Source organism: Cynocephalus volans, chromosome 5 (genome assembly GCF_027409185.1).
Source record: "Cynocephalus volans isolate mCynVol1 chromosome 5, mCynVol1.pri, whole genome shotgun sequence".
Classification (NCBI taxonomy): domain Eukaryota; kingdom Metazoa; phylum Chordata; class Mammalia; order Dermoptera; family Cynocephalidae; genus Cynocephalus; species Cynocephalus volans.
This window is the reverse complement of record NC_084464.1, coordinates 124,348,561-124,360,739: the sequence shown is the minus strand read 5'-3', so window position 1 is coordinate 124,360,739 and position 12,179 is coordinate 124,348,561. Positions and strand designations below refer to the sequence as shown.

At 33.3% G+C, this 12,179-nt stretch overlaps 1 protein-coding gene across 15 annotated transcripts in view; it reads left to right on the top strand.

The window, feature by feature from the left end:
• Window positions 1-12,179, top strand: part of TRDN (triadin) — a 387,419-nt gene that overhangs the window by 338,451 nt on the left and 36,789 nt on the right. For 9 of the 15 annotated variants that reach the window (XM_063096120.1, XM_063096112.1, XM_063096113.1 and 6 more), the window contains 7 exons: window positions 573-602; window positions 1,784-1,810; window positions 2,185-2,232; window positions 4,029-4,076; window positions 5,301-5,318; window positions 7,235-7,279; window positions 10,504-10,524. In XM_063096120.1, the coding sequence (XP_062952190.1) occupies window positions 573-602; window positions 1,784-1,810; window positions 2,185-2,232; window positions 4,029-4,076; window positions 5,301-5,318; window positions 7,235-7,279; window positions 10,504-10,524 (237 nt within the window). The remainder of the gene's footprint in view (window positions 1-572; window positions 603-1,783; window positions 1,811-2,184; window positions 2,233-4,028; window positions 4,077-5,300; window positions 5,319-7,234; window positions 7,280-10,503; window positions 10,525-12,179) is intronic. The other 6 variants (XM_063096122.1, XM_063096125.1, XM_063096115.1 and 3 more) reach the window with 5 other exon arrangements.

Sequence of the window (12,179 nt, the reverse complement as noted above, 5' to 3'; positions counted from 1 at the left end):
CTCCTCTTTTTATAAGGACACCAGTTATTCTAGATTAAGGACCCACCATACTCTAGTATGACCTTATCTTACCTCAGCTAATTACATCTTCAGCAACCTTATTTATAAGTAAGGTCACATTCTGATGTACTGGGTGTTAGGACTCAACATGTCTTTTGTGGGGACACTTTCAAGCCTTAACACTATTTGTCTAGCTTTCTAAATCACATAAATATCCATTGATAGATATTTCAAAGAGACTCTTCCAAATCTTTTTGTTCAAATCATTTATCTTATGTTGACTTTGGGACTATTTCCCACAACCATCATCTTGAGGAAAACGTAGAAAATTTAGGTTTAAATCAATTAAGCAGTAGTAACAAGTTAATGACAAATAAGTGTATAGCATGTTTCTAACTACTGTGTGTTTAGTAGTCCATCATTGACAAATAGGCATGAAACTGAAATACTTTTTAGTAAAATTCTTCTCTTTTAATTATGGTGAACAAAATAAAATGACTTCCAAAAATGAATTTGTGCTCTAGTTTATTTTTTTTAAGGTTTAAAATTTTCTGCCTTTTTCTTCCCTTCAGAGACACAAGTTAAAAAGGAAGCAAAACTAGGTAATAATATTTTTATTTTAAACAGATTCAGAGCTGACATTGCCTTTATTATATAACTAAAAGGGGCTTACCTCCCACCAGGTGAATTTACACAGAGTGTAATTTTCTCATTATTTTTTCTACTCCGTTGCTCAACATGATTTTACAGTACTGGATTAGGTGAGAATGGGGATATCTCGTCGAAAAAAAAACATCTAGAATATGGCTTTAAATAAACAACAGCAGAGACTCTGGGTTTCAGGAGACATTTCTTGGGGTCCTTTGAAATCAAGTATGATTATGTTTAATTTGTGGCTTTATTTCCAATATTATACCAGAGTCATAAAAATATCACAAAATCATAGACTACTGGGGTTTGAAGAAAAAAAGAAGAACTTATTACATACACATCTACAGTGATTAGCATAGCATTTTTACTTTCATCATATCATTATGAGAAACATGCAACATAGTAATTATTATCCATACTCAATATTTGTGGAAATACTCTAATTGACCAAGCTTGGAAAGTAAGTTACTTTTTCAAGATTTTCAAGTTAATAAGTGTTGGAGCTGAGATTTTGCCCCATGTCTGATTTGCTTCAAACCCTGGGTGTTTCCACTAACAAATTGTCCCAGACTAACTCTATTGTTTTATTAAGAGGTAACATTGACCTAAAAAGAGGATGAACTTTCAAAGTTTACATTGCTATTTAGTGTTTAAGTCCTAGTTCTAATACCAATTAGGATTTGACCTGAGGTAAGTTAAAAAAAAAAAAAAAAAAAAGCCCTCAGGCTCTGTGGAAGCTATTTCTTCATTATAAAAGTTGCATAGCAAATCTACATCTAGACAAATGCGAGTATGTAATACCACCTCTGCCTTTAACGCTTACCTAGCAACTAATCACAAACTTGAGTCTAGTTGTTCTTGTAATTAATACATTTGTAATGTTACAAGGCTTATAAATGCCCATTTACTATTTTATGATTTATTTCTCTGATTTATATTTATTTGCTGCAGTTGAATATGTTTTACCAAATATAAGCATTTTGCATCTTTCCCTTTTTTTTTTTTTAAACCAGAATCCCAATACCATTTAAAGCTAGTCAGGCCTAGTACCATCTAAAACTTATATTTGTTATTGTTAAATCTTACATTTTTACAGGTCATTTAATTTAATATGTTATCTATCCTTTTTTAGCCTCATCTGAAAAAGTGCAAATACACAGTATGTATATTAATATCATGTATAATGCTTATATAAAAATTTTTTACTAGAAAATTTTGAAATATTTTCAGAATTACATATTTTCAATTTATGCTTTTATATTTAAGCTTTATTACAGCCTATGTTTTGGAAATTAGCTGTTTAAATGTAAATAGGAATTCTTGGTGTATTGTTTTCATGAACCAAAACCTTTAAGTTTTCCGTATGAACTAGGATGACATGAGAATTTAGGAATATTTTTTCTCTATTGGCCAAAAGCTGTTAATTATTTTTTATTTAAGAAATCACGGGACTAACTCACAGAGAACATTCATTGTATGTTGATTTATAAAGCTTCTAAATACCTAAAAAGATTTTCTTTTGATTATTTTCAGAACAAGACATAGTGAAGCCAGAAAACACTGTTTCTCATGGTAAACCAGGTATTTTGCAGGTGGTATTTGTAGTATCAAATTGTCTCTCAGTGTCCTAGTTTTAGCAGAAGGAAGAGTTTGGAGTAAAATACAAAGTTATTTGAGACAGTTCATGTCTTAAGTCCTCAGCTTCTAAAAAACCCTCAGTTTTAGCCATCTTCTCAATGTCTTTTGTGCTGAAACATGACTGGTCATATGTAGCTAGACAGCTAGTCACCCTTCCCATCAGAAGTTAGCTCGCAGAAAGACCATCGTCACCAGCACTCAGGAGAATGGGCTTTATATTTTGCTTTGTTTTGTTCTATTTGAGGCAAGACATTCTTAGAAAACTTGTAGTTCAGATTGGCTCTTTCATTCCAAAATGCTGAGGAAATCACCATTTTCCCCCTCTTCCTTCCCTCTCTTTCTTTTCTCCATCCTTGACTCCCTTCTTTCTTTTCATTTCTGGTTTTGCATTTGGAGAAAGTAGAGGTGAGCCCATGTGTTCGGCTTATAAAGAAAGATACAGAATTTGCCAAAATGAGGTTACTAATTAGTTTTTACTAAAGAATAGAAACTTTAAGTTTTTATTTAAGCCGATTAAATATGAATTTAATTTTGAGGCTACCTGAGCCTCAGTTTTTCTGTAGAATTATCCTTCATCTCAGGCCGAATTGTTTCCCCAATGTTGTAGTATGGTTAGGCCAGAATCTTGGAAAAGTTAAAACATAATTTTCCTAAACAAATCTTAGGAAAACTTTTGGTTATTTTTTTTAAATTGTGCTTTAGAAAATCTCTATACTATATATTTGAGTCAATTTGATTTAATTCTCCTGTGCTTTAAAAAATATGAGATCCCAACAACTGAAAATACAAGAATAAAGAAAGCAGGGCTGGAGCATGGGGAGGTGAAAACAGCCATCTGTACTGACATAAGCAAAACTTTAGAAACAATGTTTAGAACCTCCTAATTTAAGTTTCGATAATGAAACCCTGTTATTTTTTTGCATCCCAAATGTTAGCCATTTTGAGGTGAAATACAGAGGGAGTGAAAGAGCTTAGTCTCTGAGTGTATATCAAATGCATTGTTTCTAGTCACAACTCTCTTTTAGCTCGGTTACATCCCTCATGCTCTTTAAATTAATTCTCTACTACCCAGTAAAACTTTCTGATTAAGATATTTGACCAGTTGATTCAGTCCCACTGCCAAATACTTAAGAAGTTTAATTTTATATCAGATCATTGTAATAATCTCTTTAGCCAAATAGTCAGGTAATAATCTCTTTGACTCAAATATCTCTGACCACGTAAAATCATAGAGGACAGAAGACATCCCATCAGTGTACCACCATTGTCTTCCCCAGCGTTACACCATAAGAAATTTGGGTCCCCCAGCTAATCCTAGGTTCCCACGGGGGTATCTGCACAAGAAAAATCAAAAATTGCATCTTCTTATTGTAACTTAATAATGAAAAGGGGATATATACACTTTATAAAGTAATACCTCTGTGCAGATAAACACAGCGAAGCACAGTAAAGGCAAAGGATAAGGTTTGTATTGGCAGGTTAGGGGACCACTTAAATTAGAAAAACCTTCATGGCGAAAGAGCTGCACAGGGCATCTCTAAGCTGGACAAATTTTCTTTCTGCTCCCATCTGATTTTATAGAAAATATTATTTGCTGTTTTAATGAGGAAACAGATAAGTTTTTCTTGGCTTGGTGTTGTTTTTAAAATAATAAAAAAATATCAAGGTTGAACTATATCACTGTTTTGTACTGAAGTATTCAAAATTTCTACTTCCGTTAACATTTTTTCCTATCACAGAAGAGAAAGCCCTCAAGCAGGTGAAAGCTGCCACCATAGAAAAAACAGGTAAATAAGGTATTTCATATATTTCTTCTGTTTATCAGTTTGATATTATGTAGGTACGCATGCACACAACTTCACTAAAGTGTGCAGACTTTTAGTTCCATAAAATTCTTGTAAATAACTGAAGATATACATAATATAATTTTGTTACTAAAAGATAATAAAAACTGGAGTGGCATAACCATATTTTTAAAAGTGTGATTGACCTAAGCTTACATGTAATTCTTGAGGAAATCTATGTAATGCATTGATACCTTGTGCTCTTAGGTGTTTAATCTCATTTTCAACCCCCATTTCCTCACATCTCACAATAACAGAAATCTGAAACTTTCTGCTATTTATAAATTTGCTGAAATAATTTCATTAAAGCTCCATAGAATGTTACGTGGTTATATAACTTTTAAAATCTGCCTTAAATAATGATCAGCAGAACACATAATATTAAAGTATAAACAGTCTGGCCCTCATTACTTCATGTGAAGAGAAAAAGGAGTTCACACATTCTTGCAATTCTGGAGTCTTTTCTATAAGGACAATGAAATTCAGCTGAAGTCTTGAAGCAATAAATCTCCATTTGGTTCCAAAATGGAAATTCTACCCACCTTGGCCATTTAGAGAGTTCCATCTCTTACTAATAATCATTTTAATATTAAAAAGTCTGTGAAGTATTTTTTTTCCTTTAATTAAGATAATCAGATAATAAGAATTTAAATGCAGTTTCTTAGAGGAAAATATAATAGAATTCAAGAGAGAACTAATTATTTTAAAATTATAGACAGTTATTTCATAAGAAAGAAAGCTCATATGGCCATTTTCACATTACCTCATATGATCACTGGACTCTATTCCACCCATTGCCTAAATTCGTAATATTGGTAAACATTCCTCTAATTTATTTGCTCCCCCAAATATTCATCTGGCCCCCTGAATATCTCATTCAGTTATACGAATGCTTGAAAATTATGAAGAAACTAGCTCAATGTATTTGTGTTCCAAATATATAGTCTTAAATTTTATGTGCATTTCCTGTGTCTTTCAGTTTTTTGCTAAGCAGTATGATTAATGTGTTTGCTGACACTGAAATATTAGTACTCAGAGAAAATAGTTTAAGCTTAAGCTAAGGAGAGAACCTAAAACTAAGAATAAATGAATAGAAACACTAAAGAATTATTTCTTCTGTAGTTTATACTCATCAATATGCCATTTTCTTTCCTCCATTCTCCACAGTCAAGCCCAAACCAGCAAGTGAGCAATGAAAAGAATAAAACCTGAGAAGTATTGCTTGACCATTTCAACTTTAACAATTTGCTTGTTTTTCTTTGTTATTTTTAGTGCTGCCTATAGCTAAACTACCTGTATAAGTCATAAATGAATGTTATAGCTATGACTTTGATTTAACTTTCTTCTCTTTCACTACTAAGTAATGATTTATTATAATTACAAGGAAAAAATATCTGGAAGTTTTAGGTGGGAAATCTTTTAAACATACATAATGAATAACAAAGAAAAATGAAATGATACATAACTGTCAGTGTTATGAATCATATTGTTTTTAATTTGCTTTAAGCTGTATTAATTATGCTATAGGTTTAGACTTCTTCATTTATAATCCATAAAATTATAAACATTTTACTAAGCCTGTATTAAAATCATGGAATTTCTTCATGGGTGTAGATTTTAAAGATCATCCATTTCACTGTCAGGTGTGATGCAGAGATTACAGTGACAGAGAGTTTAAAAGGTGATAATTAAGCTCAGAAAGGCATGAACATTTGCCCCATTGTCGCATACGTGGTAAATGTGTCCAACATTTTCTCAAAATTGTGATGTTCTTCCTTGAATGATGTACATTTCTGAAACATAAAGTTAGACAAAGGCATGAGTGGCTATTGGTTGAATATATTCTGACTTCTGCACGAAAAATGGATTGTCAAGGTCCCTAGAGGAATGTGGGAGACCAGTTAAAAGGCCATAAAAGTAGTTCAGGAGATATGGACAAATGTACAAAGCATAATATTCACATCCTAGTATCTCTGACATGTGTTTTGAATATATATTTTGTATTATTGTTACTCTGATTTATTATACTTTTGTAGTGCAGTTATTATGACAGTTTAATAGCTTGAATATTGGCTTCTTAATTTTCTTTCATTTTGAATGCTTATTTAATATTAACATTTATGCAAATTTAGTTCATGGAAGTTCATTCTTGAATGCTGTCAATCCCTAAATTACAAATACCCTGTTTAAGCTTATCACACCAGGAGTCCCACATCTGCCCACCTACTTCTTTTGGTGCATAATGTTGGAAAAAAATAGTAGTAATTTTATAGCATCTCCAAATTCAGGAGTGAGGGAAAGAAAGAACAGGTAAACGTCAAGAACATCTCAGGAGGACTAACACTAGAGGTCATTAGAAAGAACTAATACTTGGCCTGTTTTCAGTGATCAGCTCGATTTCCAAATATTCTTAATACCCCACCCTATATGGTTTCATTTTAAATTCCACATTTGATGAAAGAAAGAGATCTCTTATTTTTATTTTTTTTAAATTTAAATGTTTTTCAGAGGGCTGTGGGGGATGTCAGCTACTCAGAAATTTTGATTCCACTTCTAATGTCCTAGAATTAGTTGAGATTCAGCTGTGAGAATTCTAACTGGTCCTGGAAAGGGAGGGTGGTACAGGACAATGAAAATACAAGATGTGGTGCTCTCTGGAATACAGCAGATCTAGGTTACATTTTCAACAAGAAAGTAAGGTTCAACACTAAATTACTTCAGACCTGACAAGAAGGTAACAAGGAATCAGAAAGGCAAAAAGAGTCGATAACATGCCAAAGGCAAATGTCATCTACTTTAAAATATCCCCAAGGAATGACTCAACCTTCAGCCAAGAAAGAGAGAAAAATCTTATTCTCATATTTGGAGTATTCTATCTTCTTCTTATACCACGTGGCCTTTTATAGTGTCCTGAGAATGAACTTCACCTTGTTTATAATGTGTTTCTATGGCAATATGCTTTCAGTGTTCCAAGTTGCATGAAAATGACTTTGGGAGCACGTCTCCAGTGTAAACTGAGAATCACCTGCAAATATATAAATAAGAAATGCTTAGCACACAAAGAATACAGATTGCCAGTGAATCTTGATTTCTCTTTTTAGAAAAATCTGAACAACAAGAAAAAGAGCCTCTGTCTATAAAAACAGGTAATTTTGCCTTTTTTGGCTTATATTCTATCTTAATGCACTATTTTTGTTAAATCTGAAAAAAAAAGCAACACATAAAGTGTTTTTTATTTTGCTTTCTGGTAGTGTTTAGTCTTGTGGTTTTGTAGTATAATCTACTTTATCTGACATAAGGGCTGTGGTATTGTCAATTAAGCACGAATTGCCAAATATACTACTATAATACAGCAAAATTAAAAATTAGATTTGCTTTCATAATTCACAAGTTCCTTCCAAAATATTCAGTATTTCACTGTTGTCAGTATTAATATTGTGTATTATGCTGATGAGGTTGATTCACTGTTTGTAGTTTATAAATATTTTATCAAATTACACGTGTTAAATTTGTGAATTTCAGTGTGGTATATATATTTTTAATTTTATTTATTTTATTTTTACATTCTATGATGTTATTGTAGAGCAGTGGGAGGGAGAGGGAAAGGGGAAAGGGGATGGAAATGGGATGGAAGAAGGAGGAAGGAGGAGGGGTGGGATTGAGGCCTGTGGCACCCCCCACATTCCCACAGAGGAGACAGATGGGCTTCCGGTGGTGGCTTGGTTATTGTCAGGCTCTGCACAGATGTCAAGGGGGTGTGGCAATAGCCCTTGCCCCCCACCACCCCAGCTCAGGAACTGGAGGCCCTTCTTGCTGAGGCTTGCTGGTCGCCACTGGGCTAGTTGAGCCTGGGGAGAGGGGGGCGGTGGATAAGGCCCTAGGCTCCCCACTGCCCCAGCTTAGGAGAGCCCGGGGCATTTCCTGCTGTGGCTTGGTTGTCGCTGGGGTGGTTGCACTTGTCAAGGGTCTGTGGCCGAGCCCTTGGCCCCCATCCTTGGGACTGGTTATGGGTGTCAGTGGGGCATGGCTGAGGCCGCTGGCCCTCCCCACTTCCTGGATTGGTAGCCCAGGGGACTTCCGGTCCTTCAAGGTGTTATAGGTATTCTTTGGTAAAATGAGACATTTACTAATTATTGAACTTTGTCTCTGGTTGTGGGTACTTTGGTTTTTTTTTTTTTTTTTCAGTTCTGTGTTGGATTATTTGCTGTTCCCACCACTTAAACTCTGCACTGGAACTAATTTGTCCTTTTCTTACTTCTAAAATGTGGGGACTTCCTGCAGGGACCAGTACTTGAGCTCTGTGGTTGAGCTAAATTGATGCTTTGCTGCTTTGCTGCTGATTCCCTAGAAAAGGCTTTTTGTGAAGCTCAGGTTTTAATGGTTGACTTTATAGGTACTTCAAGATCTGGTGAAATCTGGTGCACCTGGGTTGTATAGAAACTCTGGTCTGGGCCTTAGTCCTTTCATCAAACTGCACCCCTTGCAATTCCATATTCCTGACCAGTCTCCTCTGAGTGGTCCTACGGTGACTGGGGGGGGCAGATCAGCTGTCCTTGCTGTGCCCCAGAGTTCCTCCCATGGGCCCATCTCCCTTACCAGTGATATATTTTCTTAAAATAGACGTTATCACGTTCTATAATAGTTAGCTTAATTTTTAAAAAATATTATTCAATTTTTAAAATATGTAATACTTCACAAGGTTTGAACACTAAGGTACATAGGAAGCTCAAATGTCTCTTCCTTTCTTTTCCCCTATTTTACCAGTTCCCATCCCCCAAATATCCAATAGTATCAATAGGTAATCACTTATTTCTTAATGTATCCTCTAGAATTTTTTATATATATATACACATATATATATGAATAAACGTATATACATTCCCCCTTTTCTTTTTCTTACACAGATCATGACATTTTATAAATAGTTCTGTCCCTAGACTTTTGTATCCAAGAATGTATCTTAAAATTATATTAAGTGAAACAAGTCAGGCACAGAAAGAGAAATACCACATCTTCTCACTTATTGGAGGGAGCTAAAAATTAATATATAAATTCACACACACACACACACACACACACACACAAACCGGGGGGGGGGGGGGAGAAGATATAACAACCACAATTATTTGAAGTTGATACGACAAGCAAACAGAAAGGACATTGTTGGGGGGGAGGGGGGAGGGAGAAGGGAGGGAGGTTTTGGTGATGGGGAGCAATAATCAGCTACAATGTATATCGACAAAATAAAATTAAAAAAAAAAAAAGAAAAAAAAAAGAATTTTTTATATCAGTACATAAAGAATTTCCTCATTAATAGTATCCTATCATACAGTGGTATACAGTTTACTAAACTAGTCTCTGATTGACATGTGTTTAGGTTGTTTTATAAACTTTCTTTAATGATATATAATAATAAATATGTCTACCTGTCTAGTTTTGTTAATTCATCTGTGGGGCAAAATCTCTTAACAAAATTTTTTAGTGAAAAGGTATATTCAATGTAGGTTTTGAAGATATTCCTAATTGTTCTCTATAAACGTTGTAACAATTTATATTCCTACTATTGAAGTACTACTTGACCTAATTTTCGATGAATCAAATCCTTCCCAATCATAGCCAAATATTGCCTACTATATTATGAACAAATAGAACTTTAGATGTAAGACTGCACAATTAATGTTTTTAGTTAATAATTTCAGAAGACAGGTTATATTGTAGAAAGAGAGAATGTATTTATATGGAATAGTTTTTCACCTACCACCCATTTATTTTTCCTGAGATTTTATAAAGTCAAATTTTTCATTCAAAATACTGGATTGGGAAAGTTTTTTTTTTTTTTTTTTTTTGTCGTTTTTCGTGACCGGCACTCAGCCAGTGAGTGCACCGGTCATTCCTATAGAAGATTCGAACCCGCGGCGGGAGCGCCGCTGCGCTCCCAGTGCAGCACTCTACCGAGTGCTCCACGGGCTCGGCCTGGATTGGGAAAGTTTAAATTGTTAATATTAATTAACATTAATATGTATTATGAAAGTATAGTGGTAGATTATGCATTTTGTGTCATTCAAAAACAGTAAATATTTTAGATTGTGAGCATTCATATTGAATCAAATCAAAAATGAAGTTAAACAGGGATAAAGAGCAAACCAAGAAGACTCTATAGTTTCAAGCTTTACAACTGTTCTATGGGGATTTCATTGGCAATATGACTTAAAATTACTCAAAATGCATTCCCTATTGCTTATGTTAATGTAAGTTCAGTCTTATTCCTATTTTAACTATAGAAAAACAAAAGTAGGAAATATAAAGAGGTGATATATTACCTATAGGTAGAAAATTACCACTCATTTTCTTTTCTTTTTTTTCTTTTTAGACAAACCAAAACCAACTTCTAGTAAGTGTGCCATTTTAAAATTTTAAGGCTATGCTATGTGGTCTGTTTATTAATGTAATAGTCGTTATGCTATTACCTATGTAAGTGATTCTTATTGAGAAAGGACATTGTGTGTGTTCCATTCATTAATCCTTGGATTATTAATCCTTAGACATGTATTTACTGAACACCTACTAGGTATGTTACATTGTACCATGATATGTGAGGGAATGCCTAAAATGTTTTCTGTTGTCATACCTGTGTAGTTAACACATTTACCATGGTAACTAATACCTGTGTATAAAAAGTAGCTGTATCTCCCTTTCACCCACTTGCAGTTGTTTGTTAGGGTGTACTGGGTAGAGAGAGTATGAAGATCCCTCTAATAGTCACTGTGATGCCCGTCCTCAATTATTTAATGTCTGCACATTAGCTTTTTATTTTATCATTTTTTCAAAACCTTGAGATACATTGTTTTTAGTAATTCAGAATCAATTTTATTTGATGTTTCAAACAATAATAAAAATGCAACAGTAAACAATGAAATTACTTATTTGATACTATTAAAAATATGACCCAGATTTAGCCCTCGGGTAAAACTATGTGCATTTTAATCAATAGTGTATCTAGAAGTTGTATTTAAAGTTTTTAAACACCCAAGGGCTAATTTGTTTTCTTAACAGTATTATGACAGATTTCTTAAAAATGCAGCTACAATTTTCTTCTGAATAGATTTCAATGCCAATCTTAAAACATTAAATATTGCCTTTGGGTTGGAGAAATTCTCTAGTATATTTAGTTTGCATTGTTACTACTGATGTGAAGAGTATTAACAAAATTAAGGGTTGAGAGTCAAAACTAGAATGCTAATATAAAATATCACCATAAAGTTGTTTGAAAATATTGTTTTATTTATGAAACATTATTCATTCTCTCTCTCCATTATTATAAAATATTTTAATTTATTATTCTAGAATTTAGAAAAGAACTTCTAAAAATCTTTTGTAGGACTGACAACTAAATGTATTAGGTTTATAAAAAACACTGATATTTTAAGAGATATATTTCTTACAGTTTAAAAATGTTCTCTTAATCAGAGAAGTTTTATTTTCTGGAAATGTTATCATTAAAACTGTTTGCAAAGGAAAGATTTTTCTTAAAACTTTCCAGGTTAATTTAGGTGTATTATTAGTCTAAGAATTTACTTAAGAAACAAAAATTAAGGCTTGCTCTGCAATATCATCCGCCAAAGAAGAGTATCATTTTTTGTCTTGTCTCACTTATCAGACTGTAGAGTCACTATAATATAAACCATTGTTTCTGTTATATTTTTCCACCTCATCCCACAACCTCACTCAATTACACTTGGTACAGCATCTTATAAATGAAGTTGCTTTAATAAGTATTCAGTGAATGAATGCATGCATGCATCCATGAAGATCAAGGTAAAGTTTTACATAACTCAGGTTTATAATTTATAATTAAAAAGCCAACCAAATGATTTAGAATAGATTAATTCCTTGATATTTCAATAGACAGTTTTAGATTAGTTTGTAGAGTGGTTCTATTTTCAGAATAGATATCTAGTTACAGTTTTCAGAAATATTATCAGTGTGTTTCTTTGCCATTTTGAGTATGTGTGTCTATTGTCATGATTGTTGAAATTTAATAGGAAA